This window comes from Silurus meridionalis, chromosome 15 (genome assembly GCF_014805685.1).
Source record: "Silurus meridionalis isolate SWU-2019-XX chromosome 15, ASM1480568v1, whole genome shotgun sequence".
NCBI classification, from domain to species: Eukaryota; Metazoa; Chordata; class Actinopteri; order Siluriformes; family Siluridae; genus Silurus; species Silurus meridionalis.
This window is the reverse complement of record NC_060898.1, coordinates 21,970,916-21,991,396: the sequence shown is the minus strand read 5'-3', so window position 1 is coordinate 21,991,396 and position 20,481 is coordinate 21,970,916. Positions and strand designations below refer to the sequence as shown.

Below are 20,481 nucleotides of genomic sequence, written 5' to 3'. Positions count from 1 at the left end.
ATCTACAGCAGAAGATCTTCCACTCCAGCCCATGTAAAGTATATATTCAGAGATGGCTTTGTGCACAGCTGCATTGTGATGCTGGAACAGGTTTTGGGGCTCGTAGTTGAAGTGAAAATTTTATGCTCCTGCATCCAAAGTACAATTGTGTGCCTTCGGCTTTGTGGGGACGAACCACATATGGCTGGAAAAGTCAGGTGTCCCAATACTTTTGTTCGAATAGTGTAGCTCGGGGTCAATGCTGGACTTATAATAAGCCACCAAAAATTAAGAACAGGTTATAAATGTTGGCTTACTGATGATAATAAAACCACAAAACAGCACAATATTTCTATTTAATTTATTACATTTGTACAGACATGTCCGACCAACAGGGAATTAGGTGTAAAGCAAATCCATGAACCAAATGGAACGATTGGAATAGTGTTTCCCATTACTCCTTCCACTCTTTAGGCTGGACCTTGCCAACAGGGGACAGATTCCACGAGATGCCAGTGGATGTGATCACCTGCAAAGCATTTACGCACAACAAAAGATGTACGGTTATGAAAAGGCGTAGCAAAATGTCAAATTTGGGCGGAGAGGTCATTGACACTTACATAGGCCCAGACTGCAGTACAAAACGTTGCCCCTGTAACCAGCAGCGGCATGCCGAACTTCGCATGGAACGCTCGGGATGCCTCTGAAGACACGTGTCTCACGGCAACCTGACGTCCGGCTTGTCCTGAAACAAAAGAGCGAAGGGTTTGTTTTGATTTTTAAATTAAAAGGCGGATAATTCTATAGATGTGACCGTTCAAGACCAAAATTCATCTCATTAGAGGTCACTAAACAGCTGTATTAGGTGTTGAACTCAATTCTACAATAAATAAAATTGGTCCTTATTTTAGAAGTTTTTCCACTCAACCTGCATTAGTTTTATAGAGATACGGCTTTTAAAGTAAAGCTTTCTATTTATTTAATAAATAGGACAAAGGAATGAGCAGAACCGTGCCAACTTTCATTTTAATAATGTTTTGGTAGAAAGCAACATTTTTTCTTTGACCCAATAAACTGCTAATTCATTTGTGGCCTTTCAGTAGAAAGAAAGTTTGAAATAAGAGGATTAAATTAGATCAGTTTAGACATCTGACACTAAAAATGTATTTAAAAAATCCCTTAGCCTCAATCAAACCTTAATATAAACCCAATAATAAAGAAAATCCCTTCACTCCAATTAAAGCACCAGATTTTGTTCATATTACATATTAAATTAGACTGCCGTAAATCGGTGCAAACTGTCGCAAACGACCTGCCATAACATTGCATGACATTAGCTAATCTCCCGGAAGATATTACACATTAAACGTAAAACTATAGGAATTAGAAAGTGGGGGAAAAAGGCATAATTTAATGAACACGTTTTCGGTTTATAAAACCATGATACATTAGTTAATTAGTTGGTTCTTTGTCTGGTATTGTTTTCAAGGAAGTGTACATTGACAGCGTGTTCGCGTGTCTCGATTCGGCTTTAATTATCAGCTCTCGTCGTAGCTTTTAAACAAATTAAATTGCATGATAATGAAAAAAGTCGACTTGAACAAATATCCAGGCTTACCATTGAGGTTTAGAGCTGCTTTAGCGAAGCGGTACATGCTTGTCGGCTGAGAATGAGGCTGACTCTGTACACGATACCCTTGAACAGTATAAAACAAAATGGCGGTCAGCGCACACCGGAAATAAATACAACCGCTAGGGGCGCTGTGTTGATTCCGCTCAGGGTTGAGATGCGTATTATTGGTTTTTTTTTGTGGTTTAAAAAAATTAATTCTTTTTATTTTACCGTTTAAAATCGTAAAGTATGTGAAATAATATTGTATACTTTATTCAACCAAGAACACTGATCACTAAATTGTCAACCAGAGCATTCTTATAGTTATAGAGATACAATCTATAGATACAATCAATATACATTCCTGCAAACTTATATACTACAAATAAATTACTATAATTATAATAATAATTTAAAAGCTAAGATTGTGTAATTTGTGTTGCTCGTGTCAGGATGGCCGAGTGGTCTAAGGCGCCAGACTCAAGGGTTCTTTCCTTCCGTATGAGCGGGTATTCTGGTCTCCGATTGGAGGCGTGGGTTCGAATCCCACTTCTGACACATAAATCTTTTTTTTCCAAAAAGTTCACAAAATACTTCTAATTATCAAATATTATGCGCTGTGGTCCATATCTGGATATTTCATATTACAAAAATACATTTACATGCTTTCAGTGGTGGTGTGTCATGCATTTCACCCCTAGGCCTTCAGTGGAGTCAGTTGACCTCTTAGATATATATAGCATTTGACAAGTGCTCAAATCCAGAGCAATTTACAACTGAGCAGTTAAGGATTAAGGGCCTTGCTCAAGGGCCCACTTTGGTGGGGCTGGGATTTGAACTTGTGACCTTCTAAGCCAAGGCCCAATGCCTTAATCACTAAACTACCACCACCTTTTAATACCGTCATTGTTTTCTATGTTCTATTGTAAATAAAATGTGTTCATGAAATTTGCAAATCATTGCATTTTGTTTTTATTTGCATTTTACACAGTCCCACCTTGTTTTTGGAATTGGGGTTTTATACATAAACAAGGTGGTATTAAAAATTTCGAGACTAATGATGTAACCGGTGCTGTTCTGACCACGTGCGCTACCGCGTCTGCGATTTCATCACGGAGAGCAAGTTAGAAAACAGAGAAGACATGAAACTGTGCAAATGCGCTACAGAGACGTTTGACTTGACGTACGTTTGACACGCGTTGACGTTACGACGAGGCGTTTTGAGCGGCACGTGAGTGGAACAACATCACCGAAAAACGACGGGAGATCATAAAGACCTTTGACAAACTCGACCCCCAAAAACGTCAAAACCATTCAGCAACTCGTGCATGATGATCGTCGGAGAACGATCCGCATTGATCTCAGTTCCACACCCACCCTACTCGCCAGATTTGGATTCTGCGGACTTCGCCTTCTACCCGAAGATGAAGATCTCAAAAATCACAGAAGATTTCGAAAAGAAGATTTATAGGACACATTCCAGAGTGACATGAACGCTAGGGGGCGCTGTATTACTGTGCAAGAAGAGAATTTTGAAGTAGCACTTTTTTTTTTTTTTTACTTTTTGATAGCACCTCATACACGTGTGTGTATTCTCTTATCTCCTCCCTATTATTGAAATGATTCACCAGCAGTAATAAAGTATAAAAGCAACACCGTGTTCAATTTTTGCTTACATTTTAACACGTAAAAAAAAAGAAGCATGGTCTTGTTTTTATTATATAATGTAAAAAATTAATTTTTCCGTATGCAGACATTTAGAAAGTTTGTATCACTTGTTCCCATATTCTGAGCATGGACTCGATTTGGGAAATTACACTCGTATTCAAATTGTTATGCAAAACACAACGGTCTCTCACACAGACACGTAAATCGACAGTAAGCTACTATTCCAATAGAATCAGCAGAAATAAAAACAAGGTGAAGATAATATGAAAAACGGTTTTAATAAGTATTTCCAGGTACAAGTGCTTAAAAAAAAAAAAAAAAAAACATATTAAAGTCCCAGTGATGGAATGTTAGATTTTGGTCTACACTTGTAGAAATTATAAATCACCCCCCACGTGTATAAAATCTCGTATAAAACGTAGATGTAGTGTATTATAATCGTTTCCATTTTAAATATCGGGTGACAAAGCATAGTCAGGTAGAGTAATATTGTGGTCCAGGTTACATGAGAATGCTTAGTACAAGATTCAGGCCATTTATTGCTCCTGCTGCTGCTTTGAATGCTGAATGAAATCATCTTAGCAAAGGTAAATGATGGCATGCTGAACGTGAAGGCGTGGCGGTTCGGACCGAACAGTCGTGGGCGAAACCAGAATTATCAGGACACGTCGACAACTACACCAGGCGTCGCTTAGACGAGGTACGCGTGGGTGACGCTCGTGCCCTAGTCCTTCTTTTTGTCCTTCGCTTCCTCGTCGTCCGTGTACTCCGTCGGTTCTTCACCAGGTTTCAGGAGTTTGCCGATGTAATCGTATTTGCCTGTCGGAAGAAAACCGGGACAGATGAAACCCCGTGCGGACGTGGCGTGGAAAAACAATAACGTCAAAGTAGTGCTTCGACTTACTGGTGAACTGCATCTCCCACTCGTTCAGACTCTCCTGCTGTGTTGCATTGAGATCCGAAAGATCATCGTGTGTTTCTTTCAAGGCCTCTTTCTCCAGGCAGAACGTAGCCAATCCTCTGGAAGCGTCTTTGCCTGCGAACACTCCGTAAGGACCATCTGGTGGTAAAGAACAACGCTGGAATTAATATGGACTGATTAAATGTATTGCGTTTAATTGATAGTGGTTTTAACACACACACACACACACACACACACACACACACACACACACACGCAATGGAAGTAGTTGACGTTTCACCTAATTGCGTAAAGTCCACAAGGAATGTTTGATTAGACCCTGATCTTTGGCTTTCTCTTCATCCCCATTACTCATTCACATGCTCCAAGCAGCCTCTTAGTTACAAAGTGTATGAAGATCCAGCATGAAGGATGAACTATTTATTCCAGGAATTTAGGAAAAACTACCAAGTGGCCAAAGATGGAAATTAAGGGGTGTGATTTCAAGAAGAAGGAAGTGCACCAAGCTTAGAAGTGCAAAATTATATACATGCACTCAAACCAAGAACATGAAAGACATGAAGGACCTTTTTACTAAACATCAAAAATCATCTATTGCATTTATTAAGAAAAATAAAAATAAAATCACATGCATTTGTTCTGAAACACTGCTCTTTATTTTTTACCAGGCCCGTAGAACTTCTTTCCTCTGGTCACATCAAACACTTTGCCATTGACAGCCATGAGGATCCTCGGATTTGCCACTCCGTCATACGGCTTCAGGTCCTCCAGAGTGAAGTCTCTCTTCTTCAGTTTGGGCAGCGACTCCTCGACTTCCGCCACTTCCGCAGGCTTGTCCCCGAGAAATATTTTGTAGAGCAAAAACACACAAAGGCACAGAAGACTTAGGTTCAGAGGCGACGTGAAGATTTCTTCAAGAACCCCTGGAGAACTTTGCACGGTTTCCTTTTCGGCCATTTTTGTTTCTGGTTCTGTGTGCGTGAGAGAACCGACGCCTAGAGGGAGCGAGCACCAAGCGACCAATCAGAGCCAAGTTTCCGGACGCAGCTACGTGTTAGCCAATCAGCTGCCTGTAAGACTTTCTCATTATTTACATAATCAAATATTTAATAACAGTGATCTGGTGTGAGAGCTGCTTTTCCACGTGTATTGTTAAGCATGCAATGAATGGTGCATTTAATCAAAAGACGATATTTTATACATTATAATATTACATTTACTAAACTTTCTTTCAAATTGGAGAATACAAACCATTCAGGCATAAAATTTGCCTAATATTCCACCTTTTGCTGCCAAAACAGTTCTGCCCCATCGAGCATTAACACTATTAACTTCTTCAGCAGTTTGAGCCTATCACTGAAACACTGGATGGGACACCAGTACATTGCTGGACACCAATCATACCAAGGGGCAAGTCATCTAACATACAGGAATGTTTTTGGAAGGTAAAAAAAAAAAAGATCAGATCAAGAGAAGAACATGTGCATTAACCTGAGCTCTGGATTAAATATAGGATCTGAGTCAGCAAATCTTCCTGCATATCAGATAAGCAGTGGAGACGTGCTCAAGAATGCCTTTCCTATGATAAAATCACTGCAATGCACATGCTTTCAAGTGGACTATTCAGCTGAATAAATTGCAAAATACTTTGTGATTGTGAACATCTGACTATCAGACTCATATGTCTTGAACATAAATTTGGATTTTGTTCATTCAGCTACAAGAGTATTAGTGAGATCAGACACAGCACATATTTAGTGGTGTGGGTGGTGTTTGAGTTCATCCCCAAGGTGTGCAGTGGGCTTGAGGTCAAGGCTGTCTGCCACGTGTTCATGGAGCTTGCGTTCACAAGGACATAAAGTAGTAATACCACAAGCTTACAGAGACATTAGTTATAACTGTGCTTAAAGACGGACCTGTTCTATGTGAATGTATGCATTGATTTTAAAAGCAAGTGATTGAAGTCTTATTGATTATAATTGATAATGAATTGATAACTGTTCTAAAAAATTATCAAGACTGATACAAAAAAAGTTAATAGTTTTGGCAAATGATAAATTCTATAGAATAGACAGAAATCAAAGGGTTGCCTAATAAATAGAAATGTAGTCCATAAGTTTTCACTTACAGTTGTGTGTAATATCGCTCCTAATCACCAGAGGGCGCCATGCAGCTCTTAAAACGAGTGTGGCGTCATCGCTGAAGAAAAGATCAACCAGGAAAAACAAATCGTGTAAAGTCCAGTGACGTGGCCTGCTGAGGATCTCCTGAGCACAAGTAATTAGTTTTGTTTCAATTTTTATGCTGTTTAAATCAAAATTATCTTTGTACCATGAGCGTTAAAACAAGCAGATAATTATCTTTTTATATAATTTTCTTTTCATTCCTAAAGACTTCCGTTTCCTCTCAACGTTTTAAAAAATAACAATCTATTTAAGATAATATAATCTGTATAGTGCACTGTATATACAATGGAGAGTTTTTTTCCACATGCAGGCATTTTATACTGGATTTTCAGTGATTTGGCGTTTAATACTAAAAGAAAACAGCCGCAGCTGTTTATTGAGCCTTTACAGCTGTTCCCAGATGTGACCTCAATGAGTTAGAGCAGGAATGTTGACACTTGTTCGGCTTTCGAGCAAGTCATAATGATCTACCTACATATAAATATATAAATCCATAAGCATATATATATATATATATATATATATATATATATATAGAGAGAGAGAGAGAGAGAGAGAGAGAGAGAGAGGGAGGGAGGGAGTGTATATATACACTATGTTGGTGTACCTTGCATAACTGCTTCAACCCTTATGGCACACTGTAATTCAATACATTTATGGTCGCAACATTACTCTGACGATTTGAACTGAATGGAGTCAGGGGAGATGAGAGATCTCAGACTGTACGTCAGTCAAGTGACAAATGGCGTAGGGAGGATAGATGATAGACTAACATCTGAATGGCATTTAATCTACATGCACTACCCTTGAGATCTATCAGTCGACGGATGTATTGGGCACCCCTGACTTAGGAATTGTCTGTGCAGGCAGGGAGACATACACAGAGGCATGTAATAAGTAAAAACAAGTGTTTAACGGTCACTGGAATAAAAATTGAACATCCAGAATAAACATAACGACAGTACAGGAATAACATTGAGTGATGAAGTGAAGAACACTGATGATCTCTTCATCATGGCACCTGTTAGTGGGTGGATTTATTTATTAGACAGCAAGTGAGCATTTATTCCTAAAAGTCGATGTGTTAGAATGGATTTGAGCGAGTTTGACAAATTGTGACGTCTAGACGTCTGGGTCAGAGCATCTCCAAATCTGCAGCTCTTGTGGGATGTTCCCGGTCTGCAGTGCTCAGTATTTATCAAAAGTGCTCCAAGGAAGGAACAGTGGTGATCCGGCGTGGCTCTTTGAAGCATGTTTTAAAGAGAATGTGTGTTTTTAATTTATTTAAACTGGTTTTCAGGTCAGGATCTGCCCGTTATTGCTATAAGATGTCGGAGAATGGACGCCCAGCCGCTGATCTACAGGAGAACGTGAAAGACAACACCCTCAAAGAGGAAACAGACAGTGATTCTTTTTATGACGCCCAGAGCGACAGCTCCGCTGACGTAGCCCCGACTCGAAAGACGAGGAAGAGACCGGAGAACAAACCCCCTCCTGAGCTCCTGGAAAGTCCGAAGTCAGCTGGTGTGGCTGAAAATGTATCAAAGGTAAATCAGAGTGTATTCCCTGGAAATACTGACCTTTCACCAGTATGGTATAAAATAGATCATTTATATTATCATATATGAAAATTTTGCAAAGATATCACAGTATTTAAGGTATCCAACATTTAAACGGTACACACTGATGACGGAGAAGATCACATCGTTTTAGTGACTCGATTCTTTGAATCTCAAAATTAACGAATCTTTTTTGTCATTTAGTTCATTTCTTTCCTGTGATCAAAAAATAAGATGTAACGTCTACAGGAGTCACGTGATAACACAAAAATTTACGACTCGGACCAGAAGACACAAGAGATGAACTACTCGATTCTGGTTCCTGTACATTTTGCGACCCTTTGGTCATGCGTGTCTCTTTAAAACGACTCCTCCTCCTGAATCACATTAAAGACTCGTTCAAAACGAGTGATTCGTTCATGAACGACTCATCACTAGTGCACACTGGGCGGACAAAGGTTTGTGGACGCCCGAGCATAAGGTTGATATGCGCTATTTTTGAACATCGAGCATTTGCTGTTATAATAGTCGCCAGTCTTCTGGGAAGATGCTCCACTAGATTTTGTGGAGATGGAAGAACCACATATGGTTGAAAAAGTCTGGTATCCCAATACCTGCAGTTTCTAACCTTAGTCATTGAAAGAAAGAATTCACACACCTGCTTGTTGGAATTGTCTTTATTTGTTTGTTTGTTTGTTTGTTTGTTTGTCCTTTCTTCAGGCTTCTACACAGACATCTGTAAGTGAAGGTGGTTGGGGAAGCTGGGGAAGCTGGGGAAAGTCTCTTCTTTCTACAGCCACTGCCACTGTTGCCACCGTGGGCAAGTTCCATCATCGTTATCATTTTATCAAAACCGGCTGTAAATTAGTACGAGACTAGAATGACGTGATGGTGTGTTCGTTCTCTGATTTCAGGCCAAGGTCTGTCTCAGGTCATCGAGAAGGCGGAGACATCTTTGGGAATCCCCAGTCCTTCAGAGCTCTCAACCCAGGTGGAAAAGGAGCAGGAAGCAGATGGTACCGTACCCTGTACGCATAATTTCCGACAACTGAAAACTCAAAACACACACACATCAGAAATCCAAAAAAAGGAGGTGTCTCATTCCTTATATACACAATAGGGACAAAGGTTTGTGGATACCTGAGGATAAGAGTATGTTCCACTAGACACAAGGGTGTTAGTAAAGTCAGGTACTGACAATTGCGTGCCTCCAGCTTTGTGATAATCCGATCTGATGACATCATTAATCCAGATTCTGATATAACATCATTATCAGCCCTTGTATGTTGTGAAACGGAGGGGCGAGAGCGCCTCACGCTGGCGGCTCGAACTGCCTCGATATTCTCTGGCAGGTAGGTCGTTCCAACACCGCCTGGAGATTTCTTTTTTACAATCTGAACCCGTTTCTTTAAAACGAGCAGACGGGACACGATCATCACGATGATGCGCGACCGCTTTATTATAACCAGAGGTGGAAAGTAACCAATTAAATTAAAATTTACTTCAAATTACGTTAATGTAACCGGGTTTTTTTTTTTTTTGCGTACTTTGACTTTTTAAAGTAGTTTTTTAAATCTGTAATTTGACTTAAGTTTTGTTTGAAGTATTGTACTTAAATATATTTAAAATCAAATCCATTACTAAGTAAAAATTTATTAATAAATAAATAAAAAACAAAATAATGCAAAAAAAAAAAGCGACTCGGAAACGACTTGATTGGCAAATAACAAACGCACTTTTTTTTCTCCTTTAGTGTGTGTGTGTGTGTGTGTGTGTGTGTGTGTGTTTAAAATTCATATTGTGGAATTCGACACACGGCGAAAGCAAAACAGCATGGAATGAAAAGTCGTTCAGTGCGTGCGATCGCGGTCTGAATCCTGAATCTGCATTTGTGATTTCTCTCCTTATCATTAATAACAGTATAAAGGGAAAAAACAAAACAGAGAAACTGCACAACTCGCATCAGACTCAAATTATCGCTTGTAGTCATTTTTTTTTTTACTTCATTACATTTTTTGTAATTGCACTTTAATTACTTTGTGTTACGCGGACAATCTGCAGTACTTTTATTTAAGATGTTGTGTTGGACCTCCTCAGCTCCTCCCAGCTCCAGCGAAGAAAACACAGCAGAAGGATCCGGTACCGTGTTGGGAAGCGCGATGGGAATGTTGTCCTCCAGCAGTATGGGAATGCTGTCGTCTCTGTCCAGTGCAGTCCAGAATACAGTAAGAATTTACACCTACAATATTTTCATTATTAGTGAACTTTTTTAATGAATTTTTCTTTCACATTTTAAACGTTTTCTGCCCTGTTGTTTTGTCTGGCAGAGCAAAACAGTAATAAGTGGTGGGCTGGATGCTTTGGAGTTTATTGGAAAGAAGACGATGGACGTCATAGCAGAAGGAGACCCAGGTTTCAAAAAAACCAAAGGCCTGATGAACAGATCGTCCACTTTGTCCCAGGTGTCTACAGAGACGGGGCGAAAGAAAAACGCGAACGTCTTTAAAACAAGTGAAAAAGATCCTAATTATGTATTAATTTAATTCCGGATTCTCTTCTCTGTTCAAGGTTCTGAGGGAGGCAAAGGAACGAGAGCAACAGCAGACGGCCGAGAAGGTCACCTCGGAAACGGAGAAGAAGGCTCATTATGGGATGCTGTTTGACGAGTTCCAGGGCCTGTCTCATCTCGAAGCTTTGGAGATCCTGTCCAGAGAGAGCGAAGCGAAGGTAGAGACGAATCTTCGCAGAAGTTTAGCATTGAAATAGAAACCGTACTGAAGGGAAAGAGCGTTCGCTCTTTATAATATAAATGAATTATATATGACTGCAAAAGTATTGGGATGCCTGGTTTCTCCAGCCAGTTTGAAGCACACAAATAAATCGTATTTGGATGCAGTAGTGTGGAAGATCTCCTGCTATTGAGCTTCAGCCGTATTGAACACCTTTGGGATCAATCCACATGAATCTCCACAAAATCTCCACAGAATCTAGTGGAACATCTTCCCAGAAGAATAGAGATTATTATAAAAGCATGAAAGATGGCCCCTAATTGTGGGATGAGATCCTCAAAATGAATCTTATGGTCCACAAACTTTTGTCCATGTCGTGTAGGTCACAAAGTAAATCTAACATGCTCATTCATGATGCAGATACACACGTTTCTCGAAAAGAGTCGTATATATCCGATTTGGTTTCCTGAAGAACGTGATGTCGATGTGCGCAGGTGAAGTCGGTGCTGAGCACATTATCAGGCGAAGAGCTGACCACCCTGAGAGACGATCTGGAGCAGATCAAGGAGTCCTTCTCCTTGATGGAGTTTGACGATGAGGAAGTGGACGATCCACAAGGTACGCGAGGGTCCAGCAGTGGCAGCCTGGTGGTGCTGGGATTTGAACCCGATCAGATCCGAAATTTAACATCTTTTCCACTGAGCTACCAATTTCCTAAAATGACATACATTTACATTTCTGCCATTTGGCAGATGCCCTTATACAAGAAGACACGTTTATCTGATTTATAGAACTGTGCAGGTAAGGGTTAAGGGCCTTGCTTAAGGGCCCAGCGGTGGCATCCTGGTGCTGGGATTTAAACTCGAGTCCTTCTGATCAGAAATCCAGCATCCTTACCACTATCACTGCAGTGCAGAGATTCTCATTTATACAGAAGAGGCAGCATGACAGTGCTAGGATTTGAACTCATGTCCACCTGATACAGCAGTTTAACACCGTAACCACTGAGCTTCCACTTTTCCATATAAAGCTTTCATTAAAATGTTTATGTAGAATAAATTATCAATTCCAAAAGATTATGAAACGGTGCCTCCCAGAGCACAGAGGGTTAAGGGCCTTGCTCAAGGGCCCCAAGAGTGGCAGTAACCCAGAGCCTTAAACCCTTAGCTGCCACCTCCCCCGATAATTAAAAAAATTCCACAATTTAGTTAATGCATGAAATTTTTTTTGTTATTTATTCATATTTTGGGGAAAAGAACCGATTTCCTTTGGACAGGTTTTGTATCTTTTCCTCAAAGAAATTGCAATCGTATTTTTCTCTCTCTTAGTGGACGATGGTGAAAATTTCACAAAGGAACTGACAGACACATTAAAAAAGCTCCACATATCCACGTCGGCCGAGAGACTCGGGAAGGTACGTGTTTTTATCGTTAGAAGCGACGGACGGTGGAAGATTATTATTAGCTTGAATATTTGAAGGAAAAAGAAAGTTTAATTGTTTACGGTGTTTCAGGCTCGGAGGAACGCATTCGAGCGCATCGTGAAGATTCCGACCGAAGCGAAGCAGCAGCAGGACGAGAGCAGCGAGCAGGAGGCCCCGGTGATCACGTGCACCGTCGAGGTCTGACTGATCCCTCTTTTTTTTATTAGATTCAGTTTTTTTGCAGTGTGAACTGTTCCTTTTCCCTATCGCATGATTCGATTTTGTAGCGTTTGCGTCCCTCGTTGCAGGATGCTCACTGTTATGCTATCACGAGCTTGGCCGAGCTCACAGCCAGATCTATTGAGCAGTTCCACAAGGTGGCAGAAATGCTTCTTCATACCAGTGTTGAGGAGGTCACTGCTCTGGAACAAGCCAAAGTCCTGGCACAGTACGTTGCTTTTTTTTACATTGGATGATGTGTTGGTATTTTTTTTTTTATATATAATTAAAAAACAACATCCCTGGTGCTTTATTATTATTATTTTTTCTGCATTCAGGATCACGATTGTTCTCTGCAAGGAGATATCAGTGCTGTCGAAGAAATTCACAGCTTGTTTAGCTACAATTGGGGTAAGAGAAAGTACAGTCCCTCCGTCCACACATCTGTTTATGAATTACACAGTGTGATCAAAAGTATTGGGACACCCGACTTCCCCCAGCCATATGTGACCACAAAGTTGGAGGAAAGATCTTGTGCTCAGGTGTCCACAAAAAACTTTTGTCTACAAAGTGTTTGTTCTTATAAATCTTTATTTTGACCCAAATATAATTTTTTTTGCAGACAAATGAGAAGGGAGAGGTTCTGAATCCATTAATCACTGGCGTTTTCCTGGAGGTTTGTTCAATCAATTCACATTTCATCACTTGTGCTTTTTGACTCTATAGAACACTAAAGAAGCGTCGTGTATAATGGCACTATCTTGTGTCAGATGAGGATGGGTTTCTCTTCTGAGAAGGTTTCTTTCTGGGGGAAAAAAACCCCAGAAACAAAAAAGAAAAGAAAATAGTAAAGAGAATAAATAATGAAGAAAATAAACTGTTAAATTAATACAATTTCATTGAACAAATATTAGAATTTAGGTTGTAAATGTAGGTCAGTGCTTCTGATAGTGTTTAGGTCAGCAGAGAAGGTTTTGCTGGACCTGATCGTCACTGGTGTTGATATTAGAAAAAGCATATACCGTATTTTCCGGACTATAAGCCGCTATTTTTTTCCCACATTTTGAACCCCACGGCTTAAACAACGAAGCGGCTAATTTATGGATTTTTTCCTGGGTTTTTCCCGGTTTCACAAACTTCAAGCCAAAAAACTAAACCCCATAACATTAGACCAATGTAATTGCTGAACGGGTTCAGGTGAACCAATGAAACTCTTTATATTAAATCAGATGCGCTCCCACTGAATCGGGCCGCACCACATCATAAATATGGATGATGTTCCTCTGACGTTTGACCTGCCTCTCACTCGGACTGTCTACAGGAAATGCGAATCATTCATCACGCTAAAAAAAAACGGGCATGAAAACACACTTCACCTGTGTTCTGAGCTGCACGGCATCAGGAGAAAAGATTCACCGATGGTGATTTTTAAACGCACGACGATGCCAAAAGATAAACTCCTGAGAGAAATAGTTGTGAAAGGAAGGAGGAAGACAGTGAACAATGACTTTCTTGGTAGGCTACTGTTTAGATACAAGCCGTGTAACAGACACTGTCTTTCATTAAAGCCTGTGTAAAGTTCATTAGTTTCAGTGTATGCGGCTTATAGACAGGTGCGACGTATTTATGTTCAAAATAAACATCTTTGTAAAATTCTGTGGGTGCGGCTTATATTTGGGTGCGTTTAATAGTCCGGACATTATGGTACACGTTTTTTTTCAAAGCTAAAATGTTAAATTTTTATTAAATCGTTTTTATTTTATTCCCAGGCCTCCAACAGCGCTTCATATATCCAGGATGCGTTCCAGCTCTTAATGCCGGTGATCGAGGTTTCTCACATTCAGAGGACGGCAGAATCGAGTCCCAGATAACCGCTCGAAACTTTCCAGTGCCAAGTAGGAATTTAGACAGTAACAAAAGAACAATACCACAGGCTGTAACTCCAACACATCACTTTGATTCATTGAGAAACATGAAATCTATATTTTTTATAGTTCATTTTACCAATAAAGTATTATTGGCGATTTTCTAACTATGTGGAAAGTTAAGTTAAACAGTTCCATGTGGTTGTTTTTAATGAAATATATACACTATATGAACAAAAAGTATTGGGAAACCTGAATTTTCCAGGTTCTTCTGTAAATTGTTAACACAAAGTTGGATTGCATCCGACGTCTTGCGCTGAGCTCCGAGATCCAAACCTGTTCCAGCATGATGTTTCTCCATGAAGATATGCTTTACATGGGTTGGAGTGGAAGATCTCTTGCTATAGGTTTTAAATAACCGTATTGAGCACCTAAATGCCTCCTCACGTTCTCACCTCAATACCTGACTTTAGATATTATAGTCATTATGCTATAATAAAATATTACATTTTTTTTTTTAAATCTTATGCTCAGGTGTCCACAAACTTTTGCCCATATAGTGTATGCAGCATTAGCATTTTTGGGGGGAAAATTTGCAGTTATAATCACATGGATAAAGTGTGTATCATTGTATTGTGTGTGTGTGTGTGTCAGTATTGTTTTGTTTGGGATTTGTTTAGAATTTTAATATGTACAAGAAATTTTAGATTTTTAGCATAGACCTTTTATTTAATTGCCCCTAGTAATTGATGAGTTACGATAAGATGTGGAAGGTTCCTCATGTTGAGGTTCTGTAACACTACAGTGTTGGTTCTCTGTTCTAGTACCCTGATGGGATTTAGATATTATGCACACCAAGAATAAAAAAAAGTTTCTGCATGCGATATGTTGTGTGACTTCGTTCTTAGAAAACGTGGAAATACTTTTTGTTCTCTAATTTCATACAAAGGTTTTTTTTTCATGACTAACTCAAAATGGTTTTAAAAACAAGACAAATCTTTGAAGAGGGGAAAAAAACAATGTAAACATTAACCAGCCTGGGACTGTGCCGATATTACGATGGAGTCAGAAACTGCTTGTTGGCAGTGGCGGTTTTTTTATTCTGCTATACTGCACTGGACAAAAAAATGTTTTTTCAGTATAATACTCATAAAAATCAGTTGCCTGAAATCTAAATGTTTTTTACTGCTGATTTTCTGCATTTTTTTCCCCCTATTTCAGACAAGAACAAGTCAGTTTCCCTTTTTTTTTTTTGGTGGTGCCCCCAAAATAAACACCAGCTAAATTATGTTAATGTCTAATATCAGCCAAGTCAAACACTATTATACACACAAGTATTGGGACACCATAAGTTTTTCCAGATATATATGGTTCTGCATAACACACCATTGTATCGGACGTCTTCACCAAACCATGGAAGATCTCCTGCTATGGAGCTCTTTGGGATGAATGTGCACGCTGACTGCACCCCAGTCCTCCTCACATTCTCACCGTCCTGACTTTATTAACACTCTTATGGTGGAATAAATCTCAAATCTCCACAAGCACATTCCAGAATCTGGTGGAACAACATTTCAGAAGAGTGGAGGTGGAGGCAAATGGAGACTAAATGTGGAATGAGATTCCCTTTTATGCAAAATCTTTACACTCCAGGAAGTTACACGTCACCACACACGCATAACTGATTTTTAATCACAGATCAACAAGTACACATTTATATTCATACATTCATATACAAACACGGCGTTAAGTGGCAGAACTGGGGGGTGGAGGAGCCGCAGAAATGTTCAGCTCTTGTATTTTTTCTGTTAATGACACCTCTGGGTTTTCTGTGGATTCGGTGAGAGGTTCTATATACTGCGCTCCTGCAACCTTCTTGCCTGTCAAGGGATCGACCACTGCCCCGACTTTGAACACGATCTCCGCCAGTTCATGCCTGACGTGTTTGGTTCGCCTCTCCGGCAAAGCCTTGAGCAAAACGATGTCTCCCACGGTGCACTGCTGCAAGGCGTCGTGAGCGAAGTACGTCTTCCTTTTGTTGTAAAACTGGTGATGAAAAAGGGAGCAAAAGATCAGTTAACCGAATGTGCCTGTGATTAATTAACTTAATCACACACTCAACATACACAACATGGCACCTGTTAGTGGGTGAAGATATTTATTAGGCAGCAAGTGAACATTTTTTGTCCTCAAAGCGGGAAAAATGGGTTTGAGCGAGTTTGACAAATTGTGACGTCTAGATGTCTGGGTCAGAGCGTCTCCAAAACTGCAGCTCTTGTGGGATGTTCCTGGTCTGCAGTGCTCAGTATCTATCAAAAGTCCTCCAAGGAAGGAACAGTGGTAAACCAGCGACAGGGTCGTGGGCGGCCGAGGCTCATTAATGCACGTGGGGGCCCGATCCAACAGACGAGCTCGACTGGTCACAACTGTTTTAGCAGCAAAAGGATCAGTCGAGGCCCGGATTACCAACGACCAGCACAGGTATCATTAGCCAACAGGGTACCGGTGAAAATTGGGCTACTGTTGGCCGAAGGAGGAGAAGGAGAGGAGGAAAACGTCTACAGAGACAGAAGGGAAAGGAGAAGTGGAGGAGAGTGGAGGTTCGGGTTGGTACTTTAAATGTTGGTACTATGACTGGTAAAGGGAGAGAGGAAGCTGATATGATGGAGAGGAGAAAGGTAGATATGTTGTGTGTTCAGGAGACCAAGTGGAAAGGGAGTAAGAGCAGGAACATTGGAGGTGTTTAAACTGTTCTATCATGGTCTGGATGGAAAGAGAAATGGTGTAGGGGGGATTCTGAAGGAAGAGTACAGTAAGAGTGTAGTGGAGGTGAAGAGAGTTTCTAATATCGTGATGAACGTGAAGCTAGAAGTTGGAGGAGTGATAATAAATGTCATTAGTGCTTATGCTTCACAAGTGGGTTGTCAGATGGAGGAGTAGGAACAATTCTGGAGTGATTTTGGTGGAAGTGGTAGAAGGTGAAACTAGGAATGAAAGATTGGTGCAGACTTTAATGGGCATGTAGGTGAAGGGAACAGAGGTGATGTGGAGGTGATGGGTAGGTATGGCTTTAAGGAAAGGAATGTAAAAGGGCAGATGGTGGTAGATTTTGCTAGGATTGAAATAACAGTGGTGAACACGTATTTTAAGAAGAAGGAGGATCATAGGGTGACATAAGAGTGGAGGAAGGAAATTGGAGACTGTAAGGTGTTGGTGGGGGACAGTGTAGTTAGATAGCATCGGATGGTGGTCTGTAGGATGTTTTGGAGGTGAAGAAGAAAAGGAGGTGAGTGAGAATTAGGGTTAGTATTCCTCATCATGTTGTTATTTAACTCAGATGTTTGGTACCTTGAGTAAATATGGATCCAGGACCAGTCTAGTAACACGGACTTTTGCTGTCTTGTTCATCTTGGTTCCAATGACTCTCCCGATAATCCATTTAGCATGGATCGAGGCTTGTTTCACGGACATGTTTTACTCCTTTTACCCTGAAATCATGATTATAAATGAACAGAATGTATTAGTATTAAAAACCCATGTGCAGAAATAACCTTCGAACCTACTTAGCTAACCCAATGCTAGCCTTTTAAGTCAATGTAAACAATATGACACCTCGAAAACCCCTTGCGATTTCAGAAAAATTCTATTAATATTTTAGCATGTATTAAAAACAGAAAAAGAAATGCGATACCTTTAACAAACTTCAAAAACATTCCGCATGGATACAGCGCCGTTAATGTCAAGGTAAGCGGCGCGCTCTGATGACGTAAATCACAGGCGCCCTTTAGAGGAGGAGTGAATCAACCATATATAAAATGCTGTCTAATGTTTTATACCTAAAAATCTAGAAAAATAAACTTGAAGAAACGAGAAAAATTACCTAGAGATACACTAGGTACAATACTACTTTATTAAAAGTAAAATACTCCCTCAAAACAAAAGTATTTCCTTTAAATGTACTTAAGTATCCAAATTACTATAATTTATTATGGCTATAATGTTCCTATTATTGTGAAAGTTCCTCTTAGCACACTGTTCTATAAATAAAATTATATTAATAAGTCATTGGTGACTTGCTGCGTGTTTGACCAGTTGTACGACTGATTTCACAAAATGTAGTTGAGTAAAAAGTAAAATATTTGATTATTTGAAAAGGACAGAAATTAGAGTTAAAGTCTCCCGGAAATGGTAAATACAGACACCAGAAAAAGCTACAGTAACCAAAAACATTTACTTTGCTCCTCACGTGCATCAATGAGCCTCGGCCGCTCGTGACCCTGTTGCCGGTTCACCACTGTTCCTTCCTTGGAGCACTTTTGATACTGAACACTGCAGACCAGGAACATCCCACAAGAGCTGCAGTTTTGGAGATGCTCTGACCCAGACGTCTAGACGTCACAATTTTTCAAACTCGCGTATATCCTAACGCTCACCCATTTTTCCTGCTTTTGACACGTCAACTTTAAGGACAAAATGTTCACTTGCTGTCTAATAAATATATCCACCCCCTAACAGGTGCCATGATGAAGAGATTATCAGTGTTCTTCACTTCACCGCTCATAATGTTATGCCTGAGTGTAAATCTGTTATCCTTTTGGATTAGCTGTATGTTTATGAGTGCATGCTGGAAAGCTAAGCATTTGGTCAATGGTCTTAATAATACCGAACTAGCAAAATGTTTAAATTGGTCAGAATTTCATTGTGTTTGTTTTTGTCCAGAGGAGATTGCGCTGATTATGTAGAAAACCCCCCATGAAATGACCTACCTTCTCAATATTTTACTGCTACTGACACATTTAAACCTATAAGACCATTTATTAACAATAACAATAATCATAGCCTAATCACAGCCTGGTCATCATCCATGAGACCCCCCTCCCTGATGTTTGACCTCATCCTGGATCATCTCCTGGATATCTGCTTTATCTCAGTGTAGATAATCTTACATGGATATTGTACGCAGACTTTGACATAATCCTACTGTTAGAATCATGCAGAGTTTTAAGCTCATCCTGAACAACTCAGCACTTATTGACTTTATGGGATACAATTAGGACAGAGGGGATGATTTATAATCCACAGATCCATGGCTTCTTTTGCTCATGTCAACTTTCTCTATGATACTTGCTCATAGAGACCTAAATCTAATTAATCACCCTCATCCCTGTTTATATGGACCATATTTATCTACTGTTATCTATTGTAAATAGGCCACTTATGCACTTCTGGTTCTGGTTGAATCTAATCTAATCTAAATCTACATCTGTTTTTTTTGGTAAGCTGCATAATAACAGTGTGTATTATTAAAAAGTCAGATATAAATACAACTAAATTGAACTGTAGCTCAATCCCGTGCTTGGAAATGGAGGAAAACTGGTGCAGATTTATGTGATTGTGTATACCACTAGTCTAGCCGATTTAGGCTTAGGCTACATTATTTATACTTTTGTTTTTCGACATGAGATTTGCCAAAAATAAGTTCCCCACTTCTTCGTTCTGCCTCCCGTAAGCCCTTGACAATTTAGTCCTGGCACTGTGCCTGAAATTGCCCCATCTCATGGATTTCACAGGGGCCCACTGGTCTTCCACCCTGTTGGCCGAGTGGCTTTAACAGGCTGGACGTCTGTGTATTGAATACAAGTACTGTAACGCTTTGCTCATTCTGTTATGTAAGTAAATGTATTACAAATTATTGAGATGTATGATCTGCTAATGCTCTATTTGCTCATGCTGTGATGACAATCTGCACTGTAAGACAATTTTCTGTCGATTTTGTGTTTTTCTTCTTTATTTGACCAGTATGACATTTTACTTATTATGCACTTACTTGCATAACATGTTATTATAAGGAAAACATGTTGTCACATACACTCACTGTGTGTGATAATCAGAAGTACTAAGTGGCAATGATACACTTTGATTTGATTCAGTTCACTTTTTCTGGGCCACGATTTGATTTAGTTTGAATATTTTGAAACAAGTTTTATTGAGAAACTAAAAATTCAGAGTAAAAATGGAAAACAGTGTGCGTTTAAGAACACTCATATACACAACTTGATTCGCACAATTTTAACAATGCAAAGGAATTAATTTTATTTAAGCTCGAGATAGATAGCTTTATTCACCTCCAAAGGGAAATTCACATATTACAGCCGCAAAGAGAATAAAATGTATAAGCTTTTTACCTCATAGATGAAAGCTATGTAACAAGAGTGTGATTAATTACCTATATATATCATAGTATGGACACACTGTCTACTTCCTTGTTTTGTCTTTTTATATATATATATATATATATATATATATATATATATATATA

The 20,481-nt window shown here is 39.6% G+C and overlaps 4 protein-coding genes and 1 non-coding gene across 8 annotated transcripts; 2 read left to right on the top strand and 3 right to left on the bottom strand.

The window, feature by feature from the left end:
• Positions 1-326: 326 nt before the first annotated feature.
• Positions 327-1,736, bottom strand: LOC124398080 (cytochrome c oxidase subunit 7B, mitochondrial). The gene is made up of 3 exons (XM_046868097.1): positions 1,598-1,736; positions 600-724; positions 327-508 (listed from the first exon to the last, which is right to left on the bottom strand). The coding sequence occupies exons 1-3, from the start codon at positions 1,632-1,634 to the stop codon at positions 434-436; spliced, it is 237 nt and encodes a 78-aa protein (XP_046724053.1). The 5' UTR covers positions 1,635-1,736; the 3' UTR covers positions 327-433.
• Positions 1,737-2,038: 302 nt separating this feature from the next.
• On the top strand, positions 2,039-2,149 carry trnal-caa. The gene is made up of 2 exons: positions 2,039-2,076; positions 2,104-2,149. It is a non-coding gene; the product is annotated as a tRNA-Leu (tRNA).
• Positions 2,150-3,279: 1,130 nt separating this feature from the next.
• Positions 3,280-5,195, bottom strand: pgrmc1 (progesterone receptor membrane component 1). Its single transcript, XM_046868068.1, has 3 exons — positions 4,847-5,195; positions 4,164-4,319; positions 3,280-4,078 (listed from the first exon to the last, which is right to left on the bottom strand). The coding sequence occupies exons 1-3, from the start codon at positions 5,136-5,138 to the stop codon at positions 3,984-3,986; spliced, it is 543 nt and encodes a 180-aa protein (XP_046724024.1). The 5' UTR covers positions 5,139-5,195; the 3' UTR covers positions 3,280-3,983.
• On the top strand, positions 5,183-15,046 carry fam114a2 (family with sequence similarity 114 member A2). Of its 4 annotated transcripts, none has more exons than XM_046868065.1 (15): positions 5,183-5,253; positions 6,341-6,458; positions 7,668-7,914; positions 8,647-8,746; positions 8,841-8,954; positions 10,024-10,151; positions 10,254-10,388; positions 10,495-10,653; positions 11,150-11,273; positions 11,984-12,069; positions 12,169-12,276; positions 12,387-12,526; positions 12,636-12,708; positions 12,920-12,973; positions 14,067-15,046. In XM_046868065.1, exons 3-15 carry the CDS (start codon positions 7,696-7,698, stop codon positions 14,166-14,168), a joined length of 1,542 nt encoding a protein of 513 aa, XP_046724021.1. In that variant the 5' UTR covers positions 5,183-5,253; positions 6,341-6,458; positions 7,668-7,695; the 3' UTR covers positions 14,169-15,046. The 4 variants fall into 4 exon arrangements, with proteins under 4 accessions (XP_046724021.1, XP_046724020.1, XP_046724022.1 ...); XM_046868064.1 differs by lacking the exon at positions 5,183-5,253 and adding an exon at positions 5,434-5,626; XM_046868066.1 differs by lacking the exon at positions 5,183-5,253 and adding an exon at positions 5,436-5,626 and having other exon boundaries at positions 8,841-8,942.
• Positions 15,047-15,834: 788 nt separating this feature from the next.
• mrps17 (mitochondrial ribosomal protein S17) lies at positions 15,835-17,976 on the bottom strand. Its single transcript, XM_046868069.1, has 3 exons — positions 17,854-17,976; positions 17,511-17,650; positions 15,835-16,208 (listed from the first exon to the last, which is right to left on the bottom strand). Exons 2-3 carry the CDS (start codon positions 17,631-17,633, stop codon positions 15,909-15,911), a joined length of 423 nt encoding a protein of 140 aa, XP_046724025.1. The 5' UTR covers positions 17,634-17,650; positions 17,854-17,976; the 3' UTR covers positions 15,835-15,908.
• Between the last annotated feature and the right edge of the window lie 2,505 nt (positions 17,977-20,481).

Coding starts and splice junctions, on each gene's coding strand:
- pgrmc1 (XM_046868068.1), bottom strand. CDS start 5,138: ATGGCCGAAAAGGAAACCGTGCAAAGTTCTCCAGGGGTTCTTGAAGAA. Junction 4,320..4,846: donor AAAGAAGTTCTACGGGCCTG/GTAAAAAATAAA, acceptor CTTTACCACCAG/ATGGTCCTTACGGAGTGTTC. Junction 4,079..4,163: donor GTGGGAGATGCAGTTCACCA/GTAAGTCGAAGC, acceptor TTCTTCCGACAG/GCAAATACGATTACATCGGC.
- fam114a2 (XM_046868065.1), top strand. CDS start 7,696: ATGTCGGAGAATGGACGCCCAGCCGCTGATCTACAGGAGAACGTGAAA. Junction 7,915..8,646: donor TGGCTGAAAATGTATCAAAG/GTAAATCAGAGT, acceptor TCCTTTCTTCAG/GCTTCTACACAGACATCTGT. Junction 10,389..10,494: donor GATCGTCCACTTTGTCCCAG/GTGTCTACAGAG, acceptor TCTCTGTTCAAG/GTTCTGAGGGAGGCAAAGGA.
- mrps17 (XM_046868069.1), bottom strand. CDS start 17,633: ATGTCCGTGAAACAAGCCTCGATCCATGCTAAATGGATTATCGGGAGA. Junction 16,209..17,510: donor TGGATCCATATTTACTCAAG/GTACCAAACATC, acceptor TTTCATCACCAG/TTTTACAACAAAAGGAAGAC.
- LOC124398080 (XM_046868097.1), bottom strand. CDS start 1,634: ATGTACCGCTTCGCTAAAGCAGCTCTAAACCTCAATG. Junction 725..1,597: donor AGCAGCTCTAAACCTCAATG/GTAAGCCTGGAT, acceptor CTTTTGTTTCAG/GACAAGCCGGACGTCAGGTT. Junction 509..599: donor GTACTGCAGTCTGGGCCTAT/GTAAGTGTCAAT, acceptor AATGCTTTGCAG/GTGATCACATCCACTGGCAT.